The sequence below is a fragment of the Panthera onca genome, chromosome C1 (assembly GCF_046562875.1).
Source record: "Panthera onca isolate mPanOnc1 chromosome C1, mPanOnc1 haplotype 2, whole genome shotgun sequence".
In the NCBI taxonomy this organism is placed as follows: Eukaryota; Metazoa; Chordata; class Mammalia; order Carnivora; family Felidae; genus Panthera; species Panthera onca.
In genome coordinates, this window is record NC_138346.1 from 171,390,134 (window position 1) to 171,412,253 (window position 22,120).

At 42.0% G+C, this 22,120-nt stretch overlaps 1 protein-coding gene across 3 annotated transcripts in view; it reads right to left on the reverse strand.

Annotated features, from left to right (window-relative positions):
* Positions 1-826: 826 nt before the first annotated feature.
* The window catches only part of NFIA (nuclear factor I A), a 370,701-nt gene continuing 349,407 nt past the window's right edge, over positions 827-22,120 (reverse strand). For all 3 annotated transcript variants that reach the window (XM_078451853.2, XM_078451851.2, XM_078451854.2), the window contains one exon: positions 827-2,354. In XM_078451853.2, coding sequence (XP_078307979.1) covers positions 2,278-2,354 — 77 coding nt within the window. In that variant the 3' untranslated portion in view covers positions 827-2,277. The remainder of the gene's footprint in view (positions 2,355-22,120) is intronic.

Consider the following 22,120-nt stretch of genomic DNA (forward strand, 5'->3'; position numbering starts at 1 on the left):
ATAAAAAAAATAAAAGAAAAATTAATAATCGCTAAGCTTTTCTACACGATATAAGCAGGTATTGCATATTTTCATATATCTGGGGGGAAAATAAAGGAAGACTCCAAATAAATTGTAAAATGCAGCAACATCCAAAATACTGATATTCTAAGCCATCTACAGATCTCAGAATAGCACTGCCACTGACCACAGAGGACAATAAAGACTACTCCTATCTGCGGAACAACTAACTTTCTATTTAGTTCTAGATGTTGAAACTGACGATGGCTGACATAAAAGTCACATTTACAAAAAGTGTCTCCAAATGCTTGACTAGGGAAAAACCCCTTTCAATAGAGGAGCATATGTGCAACAATTCCACAAATAATCGCTATCCAGGGCAAGGCACATTGATATGGAATTTTTGTTTTCGTGCAAATTAAGGAAAAAAAACAAAACAAAACAACATTGTTTCGGGGGAAAGATGAGGAGCAAAGTGTCTTCCCAAGAATTTCAGTTACTTGATTGTATAGGACAGTAGTAGAACCCTTCTGAAGGGCTGAAAAACATAGTTTAAAGGCAAGTGCCTAGAGTAGGGATTACAATATTGTGTCTTAATGCACTCTACTTTATCCTACATTAACTATATAAAAATTAGTTACTAACACTAGAACATGCAGAGACTTTCTCTGATCAGCAGGGCTTGCCAACCAGAACGTATATATATGTATAGTATAGGAAACCTTCTTGAAGTTGCATGGGAAGCAAAGGGGTGCTTCGCTGTCTGGTAGAAAAATCACTTGCACTTTTTTTTGTATGTTTTTTTGTTGTTTTCTTTGTGTGTGTGTTTGTGTGTGCGTATGTGTGTGTGTGTGTGTGTGTGTGTGTGTGTGTGTGTTTACATAAGATACAGGACATTTGGGGGTGCAAACTTTTTTTTTTTCCCTAACAGGTACCCTTGATCTGAATGGGCACCAGCATTTGTGTCAGTATTGGTTTTATCATCATCATCATTATTATTATTATTTTCCCATAGCCCAGTTCAGGGGCGCAAAGGTCTTTAAAAGTTCTGGACAATCTCTGGTACAATGAAGTGTCTGATAACTGATAAATCCTATGTTGCTGGATACATGTAAAAATTTTCAGAATTGGCATAATCCATTATAGTGACTTCTAGCTTATAAAATTAACAGATACCATGATTTCATTTTAGTTATGTGCTTTGATAACAGAAAATAATTAATTAGCATTTAATGTAGTTAACATATCGTGGTAAAAGCACCATTAGATTTGTTTTTTGTTTTTTTTTTTTTTAATTTTCCTTCAGTTTTTAAAGGGATACAAGTTTAACAATAAAAAACATAAAAAGCAAAAATAGCTCCCCTTTTTCTTGCAAGGCTGTTTTTTTACCCCAATAATTTAGAGTCCTGGGGTGGAAGGACTTGAAAAACAAAAATAGAATTTTCAACAATCTCTATCTTACAAAGATATTTAGCTATCCAATGAAATTGCACTTTACTCATTTCAAAATTCGATTGTTTTGATTGATTCCTGTCAGTTTCTGTCAAAACAGACCATCTTCCCCATTTCCACGTGAATTTGTGTGTCATTGTTGAAATTGTTGAAAAAATGTTTTTTTTTTTTTAAATGTAAGTGCAGCATTTCACAACTTTTAAAAAACTGAATAGTAGTAGTAGTTTGTCATTTCGGAATTGTTCTGCAACGTGAGTGGATTCACTGTCCTTGTGGGCCATGTTATATATTTAACTGCTGACTGCTGAACCAAAACCAAACTAAAAGAAAAAATAAAAAAGGAACATAACTGCATTTTCTTTCTCCAATATGTTACAGAAAAACATTGCCCTTTGACTGTCCCGTAAGTTATATATTGCAGATCTCAGCTACTACAAAAGATTTAGTTCTCCATGTGCCTCCCGATGACTCAAGGAGGCTCACACCTGTGTGGGTAAATTCATGAAATACTGTGAAACAGCCAGGCTCCGTAAGGAAAGTGTGTTACAACGGGAAGTCAGTGAGCAAGGGTAGACCTCCGCTAGCCACATCACCTAATGCTCACGCTACCACGGGAACACTCCACGTGTTACAAAGCCCAACCATTTCCAGCACCATATGAGAAAATTACAACAGTCCCTAAAGTATTTAAAAAAAAAATCCCAAAAGGTTATGGCCTTTGCTGTTTGACCATAATGCTCGCTGTTTCCATGTACAAGTTGATTTGATTCTCCCCTTCCACTGACAGTGAAGTTGTAACCGCGCTGGGTTGAGGATGCGTCCATGTTACAGAGTTGAGAAGGGGTCAGGTGGTCTGTCTGGTGGATGGTGGGACGCTGCGACTTTTATCCCAGGTACCAGGACTGGAAGACAAAAGGAAGAGAGTGATTAGGGGTACAATTTGGAAAGTAACGTATTTTAGAAGTTGCCCTTCCAACCAAGAAATTGGGATCTGTATCAGGAATGAAGGGGAGGAAGGGGGGCGGAATTTTCTGGGGAAGTAGAGGATTGACAAACAGTAGTAAATATTGAGTCACTGAAGCTGATCTTATTCCTCTGATGTTAAAACTCAATGTCGGGGAGCCTGGGTGGCTCAGTCGGTTAAGCGGCTGACTTCGGCTCAGGTCATGATCTAGCGGTCCGTGAGTTCGAGCCCCGCGTCGGGCTCTGTGCTGACAGCTCAGAGCCTGGAGCCTGTTTCAGATTCTGTGTCTCCCTCTCTCTCTGACCCTCGCCCGTTCATGCTCTGTCTCTGTCTCCAAAATAAATAAACGTTAAAAAAAAAAAATTAAAAAAAAAACAAAACTCAATGTCTTCATTGAGGTTTGCCAACATTCTGAATGTGTCTTAAAAATAAAGTATTTGTGTGTCATATATATATATATATATATATATATATATATATATATATATGTATATATATGGCAGTCTACAGGAGGGCACGGAGCTCAATCACCTGGTCACTGAGTCTTCAGTGCCCAGCAGTGCCTGGAGTAGAAGGTTCTCAACAAAAAAGTGTTCAATGAATGGACAATGGGTGAGGGGAGAGGTTTCACGGGCTGATCAAGGTCTATTTTGATGATTTTCACATCTTTTTTTTTTTTTTTTTTAATATTCCCTCTTTTTAGTTATTTACGTTTTATTTTAACCACCTGGTACTCATCATGACAGGTGCACTCCTTAATCCCCGTCACCTATTTCTTCCATTCCTACCCACCTCCCCTCTGGTAACTATCAGTTTATTCTCTAGTTCAGAGTCTGTTTCTGGGTTTGTCTCTTTCCCCCCCACTTTGCTTGTTTGCTTTGTTTCTTAAATTCCACACACGAGTGAAATCATATAGTACTTGTCTCTCACTTATTTCACTTAGCATTATACTTTCTAGCTCCATCCATGTCATTGTAAATGGAAGATTTCATTCTTTTTTATGGCTGAATAGTATTTCAGTGTGTGTGTGTGTGTGTGTGTGTACACGCATATACACACATTCTTCATCCATTCATCAAGTGATGGACAGTTGGGCTGCTCCTATATTTTGGCTATTGTAAATAATGCTGCTATAAACATAGGGGCACATGTATCCCTTTGACGCAGAGTTTTTGTACATTTTGGGTAAATACCCAGTAGTGCGATAGCTGGATCCCAGGGTAGTTCTAGCACATCTCCTTTTCAATGAGATGTAGGCACTGAAGATGGTATTGTGACATTCTTTTAACAGGTACAGATGGTCAATAGTGATACAAAAATAAGTGGAGGTGAATTAGAAAAAGTGGCGTACCAAGAGTCCTGCGTATTTAGGCAAGTCACTGCACCTCTTTTATACCCCGTCTCCTTATATGTGCATGAGGTGGATTTTATGACACGAAATGCTTTCAGCTCACTATTTCTAAAATAATATTTTCAAAAATGACAGATAACAATCAAGTGATATCAAGACCGCACCCTATTAGCTGCCATGATGTCCAAATGACAAAAACGAGGCCACTGCATAGCCTGTGTTCATGCTTTTGCTCATTCAGCATTTATTTAGAGCCTTCCATATGCCTGCTGGGCCCTGTTACCAGTTACCTTTCCAAAAATCCTCAGGTGATGAGCTTTGGACAACAGTCTGGTGATACATCACTTTACATGCTGGAGTTTCTTTCTCTGTTGCCTACACAAAGTGACCAGTTATGGTCTAATATCAGAGTCAGTTTCTCAAGTGAAATAGAGAAGCACGTGGCTTTCGCCAACTTTTCTCTGGTGATACCCTGCCAAGTTCACCATATTCATCATCATTCACAGCAAAATCATCAACTTCCAGCAACAGTGAATGCCTGTGAAAATCACTGAGTTGGCACTCTCAGAAAGGGGGTACATTTGAGTTGATTCAGTCCAATGGAGGTTCATCGGTGCCCAGGAGATTCAATTAGGTGAATTAAGGACTCTGATACCAGGGATAAATGGCAAAGTGATAGCTACATGGAGGTGGGTATGAGATTTCCTGGTCACACAAGCTACCTTTGATTTCCAGAGGACTCGAAACACCTAAGCCTAAACCGTAAAACGACTCATCCTGGGTACTTTTCGATGTTCTTCTTTGACCACATGCTTTGAGGGAACACAATATAGCCTCTTGTGTCCCGAAAGGAAATCATCCTGGCAAATACACGGCCTAAATCCAACTGGACAAAAGGAAGAAGAGGGGGGAAGAGAAGAGAGGGCAGGCGAGCCCCCAAACCGTATTTTTAGTAGGTCTCTCCTAGTAGCTGATGGACTCACGCTGCAGCTGCATTCTCTCGTCAACAAAACAGTCTCAAAGTTTGGGTGCGTCAAATCACGCTTACAGATTTTCTGTTCTCACACTTTCTAAGTCAGTTGTGAAATCCCAGCCTTCTTCATTCTGACACTGCATAGTAGCTCTTGAAGCAAACATCGGGGACCCAGGGAGTCAGCAGGGGGAGCAGTTTTCCATACCACGGTTTCTGGACACAACCTCAGAGTGCTACAAAAATCTGCAATGCCTCTGCACTTCTCTTAAAAAGCAAAGCAAAAAAAAAAAAAAAAAAAAAAAAAAGTTTCTTCACACATCTTACTATTCAGTGTGTGCCTTGCCGACAAGGTTACCCCAGAGCAGCTCTGTAATCCTTCACTGAAATAGGCTTTATTGATTGCTCTGGTCTATTGTTCTCTTTTCAAGTCCCCCAAGTTCAAGTTCATCCTGGTGTTACATCATGTCTGGTTGCTAAGAGCAACCAGACAGACCCAGACGTGACTATCATTAGCAAGAAACCCTCCGTTCTCCTCCCACCAACCTTCCAGTGGCTCTGACGTAGCAGGCCCACTGCAAACACATTGAAGTATTTATTCTACCTAATTTATGACCTACACAGCAAGCAAGACCCCCACTCCAAAAACCAACACTGTTGTATATTTAATTAATCTGTCTTTCTCTGGCACTTGGGAAAGTTAGACAAAGGACTAATTATTGTGTTTCACTCTCCATACTTTTCTTTGGTGGGGGTGTGTGTGTGTGTGAATATTTGCATGGGAAAGAAAACTACAAGGCCTAGCATTGCCCCCCCCCCCCCACTTTTTCTTTTTGCCCTATTGACATTTCATGAAATACTTTAGCTGCTTAAGGGAATTAGAAAAAAAAAATGTGATGTGAATGTTACTCCTTCTGAGTTGGTATTCAGTAACACAAATCAACTCATGACATGTTTAAATTTAAATGCTAACCACACACTCTCAGAGTTACTTTAAAGGTTAGTTTTTAATCAATAGAAGTTGCTGACTCCGGGTTTTTGAGCTGCGCACTGCAGCTCTTGGGCTTTTGTCTAACGTTAGAGCTTTCAAACTTTTTTTTTTTTCCTTGAGATGATTTTAGCAATGATTTTCAGACACAGAAGGCTATTGTGCTCTGACCAGCAACATGTCAATAGAGAAGCGAGTTGCCCTGTGGTGTGGTGTCAATATGACTCCTGAAGACATGGGTTGGGGGTCTTTAATAACCCGTGAAAAAAACTTAATTAACCCTTTCAGGCCCAAACCAAAACCTATTCTTAAACTTTTTCACTCCTGTAATTTGACCATTAGTACTTATTTCAACATCACACTAATCTTCATGACAATGAACCCAGCTACTTGACCAAGGCTTTCCCCAAATGGGAAGTCAATCCTTTAGGGGAGCCATACAGGGAATTTGTTTTTTGTTATTTTTTTGGTTTTTGAAGTTCTTTTTCGGCGGGGGGGGGGGGGGGGGGGGGGGCGGAAATTAGGTCTTTTTGATTAAATCATTCCTTTGCAGAGATAGCAGATAAACAGTTATAATCATAATCAAAAAACGTATCCATTTCACTGAATTATTTTCTCATGATCTGTTTGTAACTGAGACATTCCTAATTCCTTTATGAGGAATGTTATAACTGCACATGTATAAGCCGCCTGATTTTTAGAAACTTCCATGAACTACTACTAACATCAAATGGACAAGACAGTGTGTGGAAAAGCCTGCTTTTCTCTTGTGATATTTTGTTAGCAAATCTATTATGCAAGCAGTGCCAGTTTCAAAATATCACTTGAAGAATGACTCTGCGCATTTTCTTCTTGGGTCGTACAAGCAAAATATAAAAAACAGTCTGAGGTTGTTAAATTGTTGGGGTTGGGTAGCAAAAAATCACCAGGAAAATGGTGCCACACTAAACAAAGTTCATTGATGGAGAGTCAAAAAATGGTCTTCAGATATGTACTGATGCAAGCTTATATTTTATATGGTTTCTGCCTTCATACTTTATATGCCCTTAATCTAACCTACTGTATCCAGATGGACTACAAAGGAATCTCTCTGTCCCTTATCTGCAGCGAGTTCCAATATTACAATACAATATAGGATGATGTTATCTTGATACATTTACATTAAGGAAGTAAACACAGAGCTTTGATCTATTTTTTCCTCAGGGACTTTCAGCTCTAGTTGTTTTGGAGGTCCGTAAATCCACAACTCCCACAGAGGCGCTAGTTAAGTAAAATTACCCTGCTACACTCACAATTTCTACAGTTTGGGATGTGCTGGGGGGTGGGGGGGCGAAATGGCGGGGGAGGGTAATTGTCCTCTCTCAGTGTTCAAGGTGAAACATCAAAAGAAACCTGCAGTCCAGGACCGGAGCTCAGCTTTCCTTTTCTCCAGTCAAATGAAGAAGTAATCTCATCAGGTTGGAAAGTGCTGACTAAGGATTTAATAAAGTGCCTGCAGATGTGGCGTCTCTAAGGTATTCAACTCATGTAATGCAAAACAGCTCCACGCTGAATGTGCTTATAAAATTTCATTTAACCATTGCAGCGCGAAAAAAAAATTTTTTTTTTTTTCAGCGTTCTCCAAGGAGTTTTATCACACTTCCCGCCCCTTAATTTACAGCTCCATGAAAGTTGGAATCCCATTCTGCTGGGATTCTGGAATACTCACAGTAGTCAGGTTTTATGAGCCATAAACAATATCTATCCGGCTGCATCCTAAACAGGAAGGCTGAAATAGCAGTTGGCACCCTCTGGCAGTGCCAGGCTCTCTCCTTCCTTATGCCCCACGGGGAGCAATTAGGAAACTCTTCCAAACTTTGGTCATGAGGTGGCCCGAGACGTGGTTGAAGAAGACTCAACTCCTTAGTGAACGACAAACATTCTAATGTGAATAACAACTTTTTTTTAAAGGCCTTTTATAGACTCTTCTCACTAAGAGGGCAGGATGTATATCTTAACAACAAAAGGAAATACAAGTCTCTTTGAGATAGCTAATATTTTACTTTAACCAAAAAAAAAAAAAAAAACCAACAAAAAAAGGGAGGGTGCAGGGGGTGTGGATGGGGAGGGTGGAACAGACTGTGACGCAGCAGAATCTGTTTTTCAAATTAAAAAGTTAAACAAAAGGCCTCAAGGGCAAAGTTGAACGCTGCGGAAGGAGGCTGTTAATGTGGAATCCAGAACTGGGTGTGACGCCTCGTTTTCTTCTCCACACAAGGTGGGTTATTTAAGGACATTCACACACATAAAAAGGAGACATGCGGATACATGGGGGCCTCTGTCCCCGCCCCGTGGGCAGGCCCGCCTGTTCATCAGCCCCAAAGAGGACGCTACCAACCAGGACCACATGAGTTGTGGTCACCATTTTGACTCTTCTCTTGAGGAAGTGCTGTATCTCTGCGGGGTCACACTCATCCAGTTAGTCATTTTTGGCTTCCTGCTCTTGTTTGGAGGAGCAAAAAGCCCAAGTTTAGCCCAAATGAGTTGCCCTCGGCAAATCAGCCAAAAGCCCGGTAGCTCCCCCGCCCCCTTTCAAGACAACAGAAATGGACCACCTTCTGAGTTTCTCACATCAGTAGACACCATTTTGGAGCCCTTCTTCCCTCAATCCACAAGCACTAGGGGCCTAATGTGTGCTCGGTGCTATGTACACTAGGCTCTGGGGGGAGACTCCTTGAGACGTTGTGCAGAAAGAAGGCACTGAATTGCAGCCTTCTATAGCTTTCATTGCTGTTCTCACAGTAGGATCTTTATCAACTTAATATCAACGGATGAGGCTGAGCATCCAATGTCCCAGGGACCCAGGATTGAGTCCTACTTTTTCCCTTAACTAGCTGTGGGATTTGAAGTAAGCTGGTCTCTGTCCTGGGGCCCCCAGAGGGTTGCCGTGAGGGCCATTCTGCATTACAGGAGAGGAAGTCAGATTTTCACACTGGTTTCTTCTGAAAAAGGTGCCATGCTGTACACAGGTGTCAGTTATTGGTATCGCCAGCCATGGGCTTTGATCCCTGCCGTCATTTTTCTTGTCTGATTTTGTTAATTAAAGAAAACCTGTTTTCAATAACGCTAAACCAAGACTTGTTTATTGTACAGGAAACTGTTAAAACATTAATGGGCCGTGATTGGCCCCACTTACCTTTGTGGCCTTATCTTTTCGCTGCTTGTACTCAACACTTGTGCTGTGTTAAACTTCTTCCAGATCCCCCAAAGCCAAATGCTTTCTCCCTGCTGGGCCTTGGCACGGGCTGTCTCCCTCTCCTTGGCTTGGCTAACACTTGCTAGCTCTTGCGTTCTCAGATTAGCATCCCTTCTTCCAAGGGGTCTTTCTCGAGGCCTTTCGTCCCGGGGTTTACCTCTGTCATAGTCACTGAGCTTTAATTACCTGTTTTCTCCCCAAGAAAATGGATACATTCTTGAGTGCGGCATCCCCAGTGTCTTGCCAAGTGGCTGGCACAGAGTAGGCACTTACTAAATACTGTCAAGGAAAGAAGGAAGGAAGGAAGGAAGGAAGGAAGGAAGGAAGGGGCGAGCTATCTTAGAGGTTCTGGAAGCCTGGTATCAGTTACCCCAACAGGGCATTTAGATGGATGACTTCTAGCATGGCTGTGCCATATCCGTGCTCACATCACATGGCCATGCCTCCCCAAATGACAGGCGCTCTCCTGAGAGAGAGGAACAGGTCTCCACACGCCGCCCCAGGCATTTCTGACTAAAGAGCTGCTGCAGTGGGACCAACTGTGGCCAACTGCGTCAGTAGCATGTGCAATAGTTTTGTAACATGGACTGCTGCCTACTTACTACAAGCACAGAGGAGTTGTCCAAACCACCGCTCCCTGGAGAGTGACCGTGCTGCTCCCGGCCAAGACCTCTGTTTGGTTCAAACCTCAAGACGGGAAAACACTAATCTTTTTACCCAATGAGCCATCCGGCACCTCCAAACCTTGAGAGTACGTACACAATCCAGTTATTCCGACCGTTGTTCCAAAGTCTAAATCTTTCGCTGTATTCCAACTTGCCCTAGTGTTTGCCTCACCATCAAGTAATGTTTTTTGTTTTTGTTTTTGCCCCCCCCCCCCCTTTACATTTTCATCTGAGGAATCTTTTACCTCACGAAACCAAAGACTTCTGAATTAACAATGGCACTCGGGCCCACTCACATTTGCTCTGCGGACTTCCTGGAGGGCTGGTCCGCATTGTGGTAGAGCTGGGGCCCTGGAGGCCGAGTTAGCAGAATCTCATCATTTAACTAGTACGCACCATTATGTACTAGTTAAATCATCTTAGGCGAGTTAGCATTCCCCAATCTTGGTTTTAGACTCCATGAAATGGAGATAACAACTTTATCAGTTTTTATGGGGATTAGATGAGCTAATGCCTGGACAGAGGCAAGCACAGAAAACCAGAACGCCAGGGTAACTGGATTCTCTAACTGTAGCATGTGGACAGGCCCGAAGGTCCACGTGAGATGCAAGGAGGACTGGTTCCCTTGGAAAGTCATGGCCCGACAAGGCGTTTTTCTCTCATTTAATGATATAATTTCTTAGTTAAAAGTAGCAGCTGCATCAGTTCCATTTCCCCAGTTGCAAGAGAAAGTTCTTGAGAAAATAAAAATCTGTCTTTAATTGCGGTATTAAAATCAGAACAGCGAAACCAACCACACAAAAGGAATTGGCTCAAGTTTATGAAAGGCATTTGGGCCCTTGCCTTGCAAGGCTCAACTGCACGCCTTGGAAGTTGGGGGTGAGCGGGGGAGAGGGGAGGCGGGGAGGGAGGGAGTAGTCAGGCAACCAAGTGGGACAGAAACAATCCTATTTTGGTTTTTGTTAGCGAACGGCATACTACATAGATCAGAGACTTCTTATAAAATACAAACCCCCACTGTACACAAAGCACAGGAAAATGTGAGGAAAAAAGGGAAAAACTAAAAGCAGCTTAGGGTGTGTTAACGCTGCTATTCTGTCAGCTTAAAGAGTATTTTATGCTTGATCAACAGCTCTTTTTTATTGTGCTTTTCTTTCATTCATTCAAGACATCAAAGCCGGGCACCACCAGTGTACCTGCCTTCTGGAGCCGCTTGTGAGGGGGTTCTAATGAAGCACGACTCTGGGAGCCGGAGACCCCCGTGGACACGGCAGTTCAAAGGGAATATTTCAACAATGATTACATTTTGTAAATCTTTTTATGAAAGAGACAGCTTATTTCCTGCTTTTTCATGAAAAATAGATTCTATCCATTAAAGTGAGCCCGCGCCACGGAAGCTGCTTGAGATCTGAGGTGCAGCGTGGAGATTAAGGGGACAACGACCCGATGAAATCGTCCAGAGTTCCTATCTGTTTGGCTGGGTTAGCACCGCCGGATTTTCTGGGTGGAGCCCAGACAGTGCCCGGATGGATGGCTCTGCCTCGGAAACGCAGTGACAAGGGCGCTTCGCGATTTATTTTCAGGAGGGCCTGGTGTTTACAGTTTGTTCTTTTCTCTTTTTTTTTCTTTCCTTCCTTCCTTCCTTCCTTCCTTCCTTCCTTTTTCTCTTTTCTTCCTTCCTTCCTTCCTTCCTCTCTCTCTTTCTTTCTTTCTCCTTCCTTCATTCCTTCCTTCCTCTCTCTTTTTCTTTCTCCTTCCTTCCTTCCTTCCTTCCTTCCTCTCTCTTTCTTTCTTTTTCTTCCTTCCTTCCTCTTTCTTTCTCTTTCTTTTTTTCTTTCTTTCTTTTTCTCTTTCCTTCCTTCCTTCCTTTCTTTCTCTTTCCTTCCTTCCTTCCTTCCTTCCTTCCTTCCTTCCTTCCTTCCTTCCATTCTTTCATTCTTTCTTTCTTTTTTTGAGTCTACGAAGTCCAACCCAAATATCAGAAAGCATTAAGGCAAGCCCTTTTACCGCACAGAGGAAAGATGAAAGATTTTAGTTACAGATTCATTAAACGTTGTGTTTTAATGCCCTGAAATGGGACAAACCCTTTTGCATGTGAGAAGTTTGCCATTAAAAAACTGGCTCTGGTTTGAAGATACAATACAGGCTTTATTATTGGCTAATGTCTGCCCCAAAGGCAAAAATAGAGAAGGCAAGCTACCCTTTCGTGATTTTTGATTTTCAGTTTTAAGATCATCTTTCCTCTAGTCTTTTTTTTTTTCCTTTTCTTTTCTTCTTTTTTTTTTTTTTTTTTTTTTGTTTTTTTTGTTTTTTGTTTTTTGGTGGCAGAGAGAGTTGAGTACAGTAGGGAAGGCAGAGAGAATACGATTTCCTAGGGAGCTATGAAATGAAAAAAATGTATGTTTTCTACACATCAGATTCCAACTTTAATTAAATGCCTGTTGTCTAACAAGCACAGACAGTCACACTTGGGGCTGGCCCAATGGTGGCCGGGGGAGGTAACCTTTCTTGTTTAAAAAGAGAGGCGTGGGAGTGGAGGTCAGAGCTCAGCAGAGCGTGGCCACATTGTAATAATCATTCCACCCAGTGCTTCTCTGCTCCTGCTCTTCCCCCAGAGCGGAAAAGACCTTCCCAAACACCGCTCAGGTTCACAGCGCATCTATCATGTAGATTTGGTGTTGGGATTGTGCAGGTAGAGAAAGTCTGGAAAGGGGAAAAATAACATTAAAGCGAAAAGTAGTCCAGTTATTACAAAAATTCTCGCAGAGCTATCCTGCAATAGGATGACAGAGGATCTGGTTCTTTGCCAGGAACGAATTCCCAAACTAACCTTTTCAGCCAAGAAGCCCCTTTTAGGCACTGGATGGCATCTGCCACCTTTGCACCTTTCCACCCCAGCTGGCACCAACTGCGAAGGCCCAGAGCACAGGTCTTTGCTTCCCACCCCTTTTAAGCGCCCTCCATTCACTGTCCAGGCTCCTTCCTCCTGTCCTTTCCAGCCCCATTTCCGGCCCCCTTCCCACCCCTCCAGCCAGTCTCTTTCTCTCCCTCTCCACCTGGGTTTGAGCCCCCCACAGGAATGAGGGCAGACCCCTCCTCTCCCAAAGTCCACACAAACCAACAGTCCTTCCTACTCCATTCACTGGATTAAGAAAGGCCTCGAAGAAGAGCTCAGTCAGCTGCAACCACGACCACCCCGCCTGGCAGCTGGAGTGGAGGGCTTCTGGAGTGAGCCAAAGAAACGAGGCTCAGAAGCAGATTTGGGACAGAAGGTGGAGGAGGCTGAGGCATCTTAGTTCTCTGATTCACGAGGAAAGAGGGGCTGGGGAGATACACCTCCTCACTCACAGGACTATGAATCGGGAGCCCCCCCCACTCCGGTCGCTGGTTGCCCTGGGACTTTGGCACACAAGGAGGCCGCTCTGATCATACTCACAAAAATCCCATTCCTAAACTTTCTTTACCTTCCAGGAACGCCTGCGTTTCGATTTCACTGGTTCCAGGACTTATCTTTTCCTCATTCACAGTGTGGATGGGATGCTGGGGTAAAACTGCTCATGTCCCTCATTGAGGCTGGAGTGAGCTTGGCCATGGAAAATGCCAGAGACTTAACTTCTAGCCTCTGTGACTTAGGGGGTCCAACTTATCTGCAAAACGGGCCTGGGTATACCAGTTATCTCAGCATTTGGGGCAGGAAATAACAAACATAAAAAGACAAAACTTTGAAATACTGGCCTAAATGACTTTGAAATGCCGGTCCCAAGCGCAAGCAGCATCATCACGGGAGGCGTTGCTGGGATCTGGATGGCATGGGGTGGGGTCCAGGCTTCCTCTGGGCCAACTATCCTCGATAGAAATGGAATGGTTTCCCCGAGCCCAGTCAAAGCTCCATGTGGTATCCCCGAAAGCACACACCAGGGATCAGTGAACAATGCTTTCCTCCTCCTTCTGAAAATGTGGTGGGATTTAGGGTTTTATGGCAACACAACTTGTCTTTGTTAAGACGTGACTTGCAAAACAAACCCACATGGGGGAGTTGGCAGTTTCAAATGACAGTACTTTTTTTTTTTTTTAATGCTGAAACAGCAAATGCTTTTTATGTTCAGATTTATTTCCTTCTAAATTTGTAGATTAAATTTACAACTGAGCAATATTCATTACTACAAACAATTCCATTCTTCCTGAATATTTCTCAGGGAGGTGAGTGGGAAGCCTCTTGGTGGGGCTGGGGTGGGAGGTGGGGGAGTGTTGAACAAAGTCCCACAACGTTAACACTCTGTGTGAAGGGTCTTTTCAATGGCTTGGACATAGACATGATATATATGACTGGCAGTGCTACCTGGCTTCCCTGTCAGGAGTCTATGCTTCTTAGAGAGAGGTAATATTACACTAACATAGAAAAATTGGATTCATTTTTATCTTTTTAGTCATGACTTTAGAGAGGGTGGAGATCTCCCAAGCAAAGATTACTGAAGACAGATTTAAGCATGTGTTTATACAATCAAGCCATGGAAACAAAATCACCTACTTTGTGTTCAGATAAATTCTACCTGGTAGGGCTCGTCCAGTAACTGACACTCAGGAACAAACCCACAAGTTATGCACACAGTGCTAATCAAGAACAGCTGTACATTCCACTATCATTTTATTATATTTTAATGAAACCAATTACACATTGGACTGTTCTATGTTCATTGGCTTTTTAACTTTTTTTTTTTTTTAACATTTATTTATTATTGAGAGACAGAGAGACACAGAGCGTGAGCAGGGAGGGGCAGAGAGAGGGGGGGAAACACAGAATCCGAAGCAGACTCCAGGCTCTGAGCTGTCAGCACAGAGCCCAACGCGGGGCTTGAACTCACAAACTGCCAGCCGAAGTCGGTCACCCAACCAACTGAGCCACCTAGGCGCTCCTGTGTTCAATGGCTCTCTAAATATCCTTTTTTTTCTTGCTAAATCACTATACAGATAGGAGATCCTATCGTTCATTTTGCATGAATGGTGGTAGTTTCAAGTGATACCTACTAACTTTTGCTGGATTCTGCAATCACAAAAATCTTGCAGCTAATACCACTTTAGCTATCTTAAAGGCACTGAGTTAAAAAAAATAGAAGATTTTTCTTTCTTTTAGAGAAGTGAATTGTCTGAGCTAAAATATGGCTTCCCGTTGTACTCCATCAGCCTCTCGGTGTTGTTCTTCAGGAACATGTTTATGAGTTCAAGTTCAGGTTTGAACTAAATAAAACACTCCTCAGGAGTTTATAAGTGAGCCTCATTTACATGTGCTCCCTCTGAGCTCTGCCAGCCTCAGTGCACCAGTTTCCAAGGCTTGGTGAAGGAATGTTTTACAGTTGGAATCTGTACTGCTTTCTCAGGCATTTCAGACTCTGAGACTGGGCAGCACAGCGTTAGTGAGTATTAAAAGTTTCCTCGGATCTGTTATAAAGTCAAAGAAAGAGAGAAAGAAAGACAACAAGACAGGGGCCGGGAGAACTAACTGTATCCTCTTAATTTCCTCTATCAGGCTTTCAAGTTAACGTTCCAGTTAAAAACTAAGTAACAGATTCTAGATGTATGTTCTAGAATTCCATAGCCATGGCTTCGAATTTCTTGGCGATCATTTTCAGCATTCTCAATGCATGTGTATTCCCTTCAAATATAAAAACTAGGGTTTGCTTAAACTGTTTTTCTGCCTTGAAAATGAAGATAAAGAGTGTTAGGAAGATAAATGTGCCAGCCCAGAAGGGGCTTTTCAGGTCAAAAAGATCTCGGGGATTTTTCAGGCAATAAAGGTACACTAGAGAGGAAGAAATAGCTCTTTTGGGTTTGGAACCAGGAGGAGTTGAAGTGGGGATTCTAAATGCTATCATATGGAACCGACCTGGAGAGAGCTGATTTCGTGACTCAGTGGAGTCAAGGTTAAGTCCGGGAGTTCAGAGAAAGCAGCCATGGTCTTCACGGGCAGAAATGAAAAGAGAACCGGAGAAACAGCACCATGCACTCTGCCACTCAACTTCCCTCTGAATTTATCTAGCAAGAAAGTAGGTATAGGAGTAATACACCAATGATGCAGGGCCTCAGGGTTACTTCACAGCATCTCTTTACACTGGAATGCTCCTTTCTTGACAGGTGAGCACATCCAGTGTCACTGCAGGACCTGGTGTCCCCAGCTTCAGCAGCTGCCTCCCTGCAGAGTGGTACGTGAGGAGTCCAATAGTTCAAGGGTAAGCGCTGCTGGGGGGAGGTGGTGGTTAGAGAAGAATCTACCTGGCTGAGGGTGCATGGCCTAAGAGTCCACGATGAGTCTGTGTCTCAGTTTGTGCCTTGTGAAAAAAGAATTAAGACCACCTTCCTGGCATGTGGTTGTGAGAATAAAATGAAATAATATATGAAAGTGCTGTGTGTCTTAACTAGACTATGCAGAACCGATGCTTTTTTTTTTTTTTTTTTTATGGTATTCTTTTCTGACATGGGGAAGACAGAAACCTCATCTTTATATGCCAGGCCACTGCTCCGCTTGGCCTAGTACAATGATGGGTAGTCGTTTTTCTTGAATAAATACGGTAATAGCATGAGTATGCTAGCCATATACTCTTTTCCCTCAATCTCCTGAACTTAGACTAGGTTGAATGCTGAGAAACATTAAGGATTTTCTAAAACCACATTAAATGTGAGTAAGCTTCTAAATAAAACTCTTTGCTATGAAAATAAGAAGTTTCTTCTTTTGGATAAGCACATGAATAAAAGTGGAATCATGTAGATGATAGTCTGAAGAAATGGATGGTAAAAGTAGTGTCCTTTTGGGCGGCGGTTTACTTATGGTGACTGAGTGGAACCTGGGCTTACAACCTTGAGAGTTTTTTCAAACGTTGGCCAGGAAAGACTGGCCAATTTGCAGAAAGATGATAATTTGCATCTGAGACAGTCTCCACTAATCTCATCGGTCAGTCAACCACAGATTACTGAGAATCATGCTCTTTCTTTTGCCCAGTTTTTTGTTTCTTTTTCCTTTTTTATAAGTATCTAATTTTGACTCACTCTACACTGCCCTTTGCAATCTGCTGTTCAAGGTCTCTATAGGAAACAAATTAAGCACAATTGCTAATGTCACTGGTGTGTGTGTTTTTTTTTTGTTTTTTTGTTTTTTTGTTTTTTTAAGTTACTCTGGCAACATGGTGGATGGGAGGAATTTTAAACTCAAGATGGTGTGCAGATTTTCCTGAGGATTTAATTTACCAATGTGGACCTTAACTGTTTTGAAGATAAAATAATTTGATAGTTGACTTGATAGTTCAAAAAGCTGTACATTCATTAGTGTGTCTGTAGTGGATGCAAAGGTAATGTTTTTGAATGGATGCTGAATCCATGTTCTGATGCATATCCAATGCTTTGAATGGACGCTGGTAAAGGAGTAGCCTTATTCTTCTACAGTTTTCTTTAAGAAACAGAGAGCAAGCCACAGTTCTTGGTCTACAAAGGTCATTGTGATGCAAGGCCCAGGGGAAGAGCCAGGCGGAACAGCCTTCCTGGAAGATGGTGGGGGTTGGGAAAGGGGAAGAGTGATGTGTTTAGGAGGGTGGGGTGAAGAGAACCTGGTACATCTTTAGACTTCAACAGGAAAAAATATTTGGGAAGAGGCCAACTGTGAGATACAGCATGGCCCTCGCTGGATGGTAATGATGTAACAAATAGCAACATTCAGAGCTATCCAGATACCAGAGAGAACAACTGGCAGATATTAAAATCATTATAAGATGTGAAATTATACCTCTCACTGCTTCATTATCTCTATATTTCATAATATTTGTCTAGAAAGGCACACAAAGCCTATCAGGTTAAATTAATCCTAATGATCAATTTTACTTTTATTCTAATTAAACAATTTCAATTTAATTAATGCGAGCACAGAAATTAGTCAAAATTACAAATGTAAATGTTGAACTTTAAATCAAAGGTCCTCCCTACTCTGCCTCCCGCGGAAGCACTTTAAAGTGTTTGCCTGTGAAGGTAGATGGGAATTTTAACCTTTGTCTATACTGTGAAGGACAAAAGTTAGAAAAATGTGCAAGCAAAAGCAATCCAGGAGCACAGACAGAAATGCAGGTTTAATGCCCACCCACCCTCACCCACGTACGCACAATACACACACACACACGGCGGTCTATGAAGACACATTCCGTGAGGTAGACTTGTGAACCGCGTGCTTTTTTGTTCCTGAGGATTCCAACGCACTTGGGTCAGTTTAACGGATATTGGGCTTTTATAAAACACCTTTGTAACAGAGGAACCGTGTACCCATTTCCTAAGGCACATGTTAAACTACCAGTCCCTTTCCTCCCTGGTGTCAAATACCCTGCATCTCAGTTCCACTTTGCCTCTGATTGGCCATGTGCCCTTGGAAGTATTTCCACCTCCCTGGGCTTTGGGTCTCTTATTTGGAGGTGCCGTTTGATCACAATGATACACACTTTATTCCAAAATGCACTTAAAGTTGTATCTGGAAAATGAGGGCATCTAGAGTAGATCATTTAAGGAAATTACCAGCTTCCATATGCTATATTTCTATGACTTCGAAAGATACTGGCATCTTAAAACGGATTTGAAAATGGTATGGGGTATAGGTGTCTGAGTCATTCTCTCAAGATATTCAAATAACTTTTCTTCTTGCTTAATAAAAACCCAAAGTGGATGGAGCCCAGACTTCTAAAAATGTGAGGTTTCAAGGAAATGATGTGACAAATGAATTTTTTTTTCCTAAAAAGAAAAAAAAAAAGGCAGACAGGGTAGCAGCACATGCAAAAATGTGAAATAGAAAAGTTACACATGATAAAAAGAAATGCATTTCATGTTTTGTATTTAAAACTTTCTGTTCTGGTGAATCATACTTAATAACGGGTCTGCAATGTCACAGATTCTCGGTCTTAGAAGAGTGTTATATGCAGCATAAGATTCTATGTTGTCACTCTTATATCCATAAAATAGCCACAACTTCTTTTCCCACAGGGAAGCCTTCATACATGATCTTCCATCCTGACTTGTTCACAACTGCATATGCGAATTATTTGATAGCAATCAATCCACTATCACTGTTCAGGGACATTATAGGAGAACAGCAGAGTAATTTAACAATATAGTTGATTAGTGTAATAATTATCATTAAATGTAGTAATGATAGTGGGATTCCCCTTACCTTGGTTAATGACCATGGACAATTCATTTCTTGACTGCCAGTGGTAGAAATGGTTTTTGAAATATTAACTTCTGCCCCATGGGAATGACACTTAGCCCACCACATTTAATTTTTGACCTTCACTGAACAGCATGATCCTAATCCCTTGATTTTATAATCTTAACTAGGAAACATTAAAATATGGATTGACTCCAGTTGGCAGGAATCTTTATGTTCTTTTCACTAAAAAAGCTATAAATCCAATGGTTGACCTTTTATTTCCAGGTCACAAATGACACCCACTCACTTTTGTCCATTCACCTAGGATTTATGTTAGGGTCTACAGGTATAAGCCATGAAAGTTGAACTTTAATGAAATGTCTTTCAAAGATGTGCACTTAGCCAAAAATTTTCCCACAAAAAATCAGCAGATAGCCTTTAAAAAATAGCTATTATATCTTCAGGTTTATGGTTGGCCTCAACTACCTCTATTTTTCACTTGTAGTAAGTTTCCTCTCGTACTATTATTTTTGTGAGGGTAAAAATTAGGCATGTGTTTGGGATGATAATAGTACTTTAGTTCCCAATTTGGATTTCTAAACTGAAAGATTTCTGAAATGTTCTCTTTTGCCATCACGGTAATTCATCTATCTCCAGCTGAAAAATGTTCCCTGTCCTTTTTCAACAAAATCAATTGTATTGATGGGAGGCGTTCTGTGTTGTCAATCACGGAAATGTGAGTTGATGGGACCCCAAAGCAGCGAGATAAGGGAAGGAATACCAAACCTGCTCAGGTCCACACCATCTGAATGAGATCAATGCTTTCCCATAATACTCTTCCTGTCATGTAGCACCCTAACTGTCACAATTAATAATGTAGAAGGGGCTGATTAATTTAAGTAAAGTGCTCTCTGCTGTGTAAACACATAAAGATCTATGAGGCAAAAAAGAAAAAAGAAAGAAAGAAAGGAAAAAAAAGGAAAAAAAGCAAAAAAAAGCAAAGGGGGGCAGGAAAGAACAAAACGTCATTTTTATTTTTCATGTGGATGTGTTCTCACTTTCCATTCTTCTCTTGTAACAATTACTGTAACAGCCACTCTGACAGAGTCAATAAATTGATCTGGGTCTTATGCAGCAGCAAAGCAGACTGATCTGATACACCATTATCTGCAGGGGAGAGTGGAGGTAGGGGGTTGGGGTGTGCTTGGGTGGCAGAGGGCAAGGGGGAGAAGTCAGCAAAGGCAAGTCAGCGTTGTTCTGGATAGGTAATTAGTGCTCTTTGTGGAGTTTCTGGAAGACATAAATGCATACACGGTGTGCCTGTGTGCATGTGCGTGTGCATGTGTGTGTGCATGCATGTGCGTGTTGAGAAGGGACAGAAAAAGAAGCCTTCAACTTGGCTAAAGGATGCAGCCTAAGTAATACCGTATGCACGACTTATTTAGGTCCCTGGGGTATTTCAGTCACTCACGCGGATCTGCAATTCAATGAGGATCACCACCCCATTAGAACTAATCATGTCAGCTGTGTATCTGACAAAATAAACATTCAGAAACTGTGCTCCTAGGTTCATAACTTGTTTTTGCACTGGGATTTTTTTTTCTTCTCTCCCTCATCCAGCATAAAGTTTAATAGTTTTTTAATATGAAATTATAACATACAAAGAAACTCTCCGTATGCATTCCTCTGCGTATTTTGCCTCCCAACCAGAAACTGCAGCTGTTAGCTTTAACTTGCTCCTTGGGAGTATGCTAAGTATGTTCTTAATAAATAAATATCATTCCACTAGCTAATGAGAGAATTAATGGCACAACTTATGGAAAACGGACGTAGAAGGATGGGGCAGGGGGAGAAGAAACTCAGCTTAGGGGGAAAATGACCAGATTACCTCTGGGAGTTTTGCCATATTAACATTTCTGGGTTTCTACTGGCAATCACAGGTCCCGGGTCCTAAAGATGAATGAGATGCATCCTGCCTGACCTCTGGAGCTGAGAGAGGTTCAGTTCTAAGGGGTGAATATGCAGCAACAGCACATATCAGCTTTCTGTGTGCCAGGGGGGTACTGGGGGGTCTTACAATCTAACCATATTGAATCTTCATAAAACTCTAAGTGGAATGCAGGAAGCAATTTATAATTTTATAAATGTGACATGTAAGATTCAGAAAGGCTCAAAACTACCCCCAAATCACTATACTAGTCTCAGACTGCTATAACAAAATATAAACTGGGTGGCTTTATTTTCTCATGCTTCTGGAGGCTGAGAAGTCCAGCATCAAGGTTCCAGCTGATCTGTACCTGATTTGTACCTGACGGTCCTCTTTCTGGCTTGCAGATGGCTGCCTTCTCACCGAGCTCTTGGGTGGCAGAAAGAGAGCAAACTCTCTTCTTACACCGGCATTAATCGCATCGTGACACCCAACTCTCATCTAAACCTACCTCCCAAAGTCCCCACCTTCAAAAACCATTGCAGTGGGGCCCAGGGTTTCAACCTATGAACTTTGGCAGGGAAGGGGTAGGGGTGGGAGGAAAGGGGGAACGACACAATTCAACTCACAGCAGTCACGTACTGAGATAAATCAGTATCAAGTCTGTCTGACTCCAAAGCTGATGTCTTCTCTACTGTATGATACTGCCCAGGAGAGGAGGGTACCTCCTGATCATGGGTCTTCAAACTACTATGATCTGTAAAATCCTGTACCTAATGAGTGTTAAAGCAATCTAGGTTAACGTTTCTTCACATGCAGAGATCCCACTGTGTCCTTCAACTGCTTCCTACCCTCCACAGAATGAAGTCCAGTTGCCTTCCCATTGTTTGAAGTTATGTATTTATTCATGACCAGATCCTAACTTCCCAGCCTCATTATTCAACATTCTCTGCCACTTACATGGACAGGTATGCCAAACAGAGTAAAGCTCTCCAAACACACACTACTACTCTTTTGCATGTGCCTGGAATGGAATGTTGTACCTACCGGGTATGTCTGTCTCCTTCAAAACCATGTGTCACCTCCTTTAGAATAGCTTCTACGACTCCCCTGCTTCTCTCCAGAGTTAATTACCTACTCTGTGTACTCCTTACGGATCATACATACTTCAACTTTTTCATTTATCATACTTTACTATAGTTTGTTTACTTTTCTCCCTAGACGTCTGTGAGAAGGTGTGGAAGGGACTGGACACGCACACACACACACACACACACACACACACACACACGCATCTCAATGGCCCTCTTCAAGCCTAGTGTGGTACCAAGAATATAGTAGGTGCTCAGTAAATTCTGAGTTTTTTTTTCCCCCTGTCCCCAAGATTAATCACATGCTC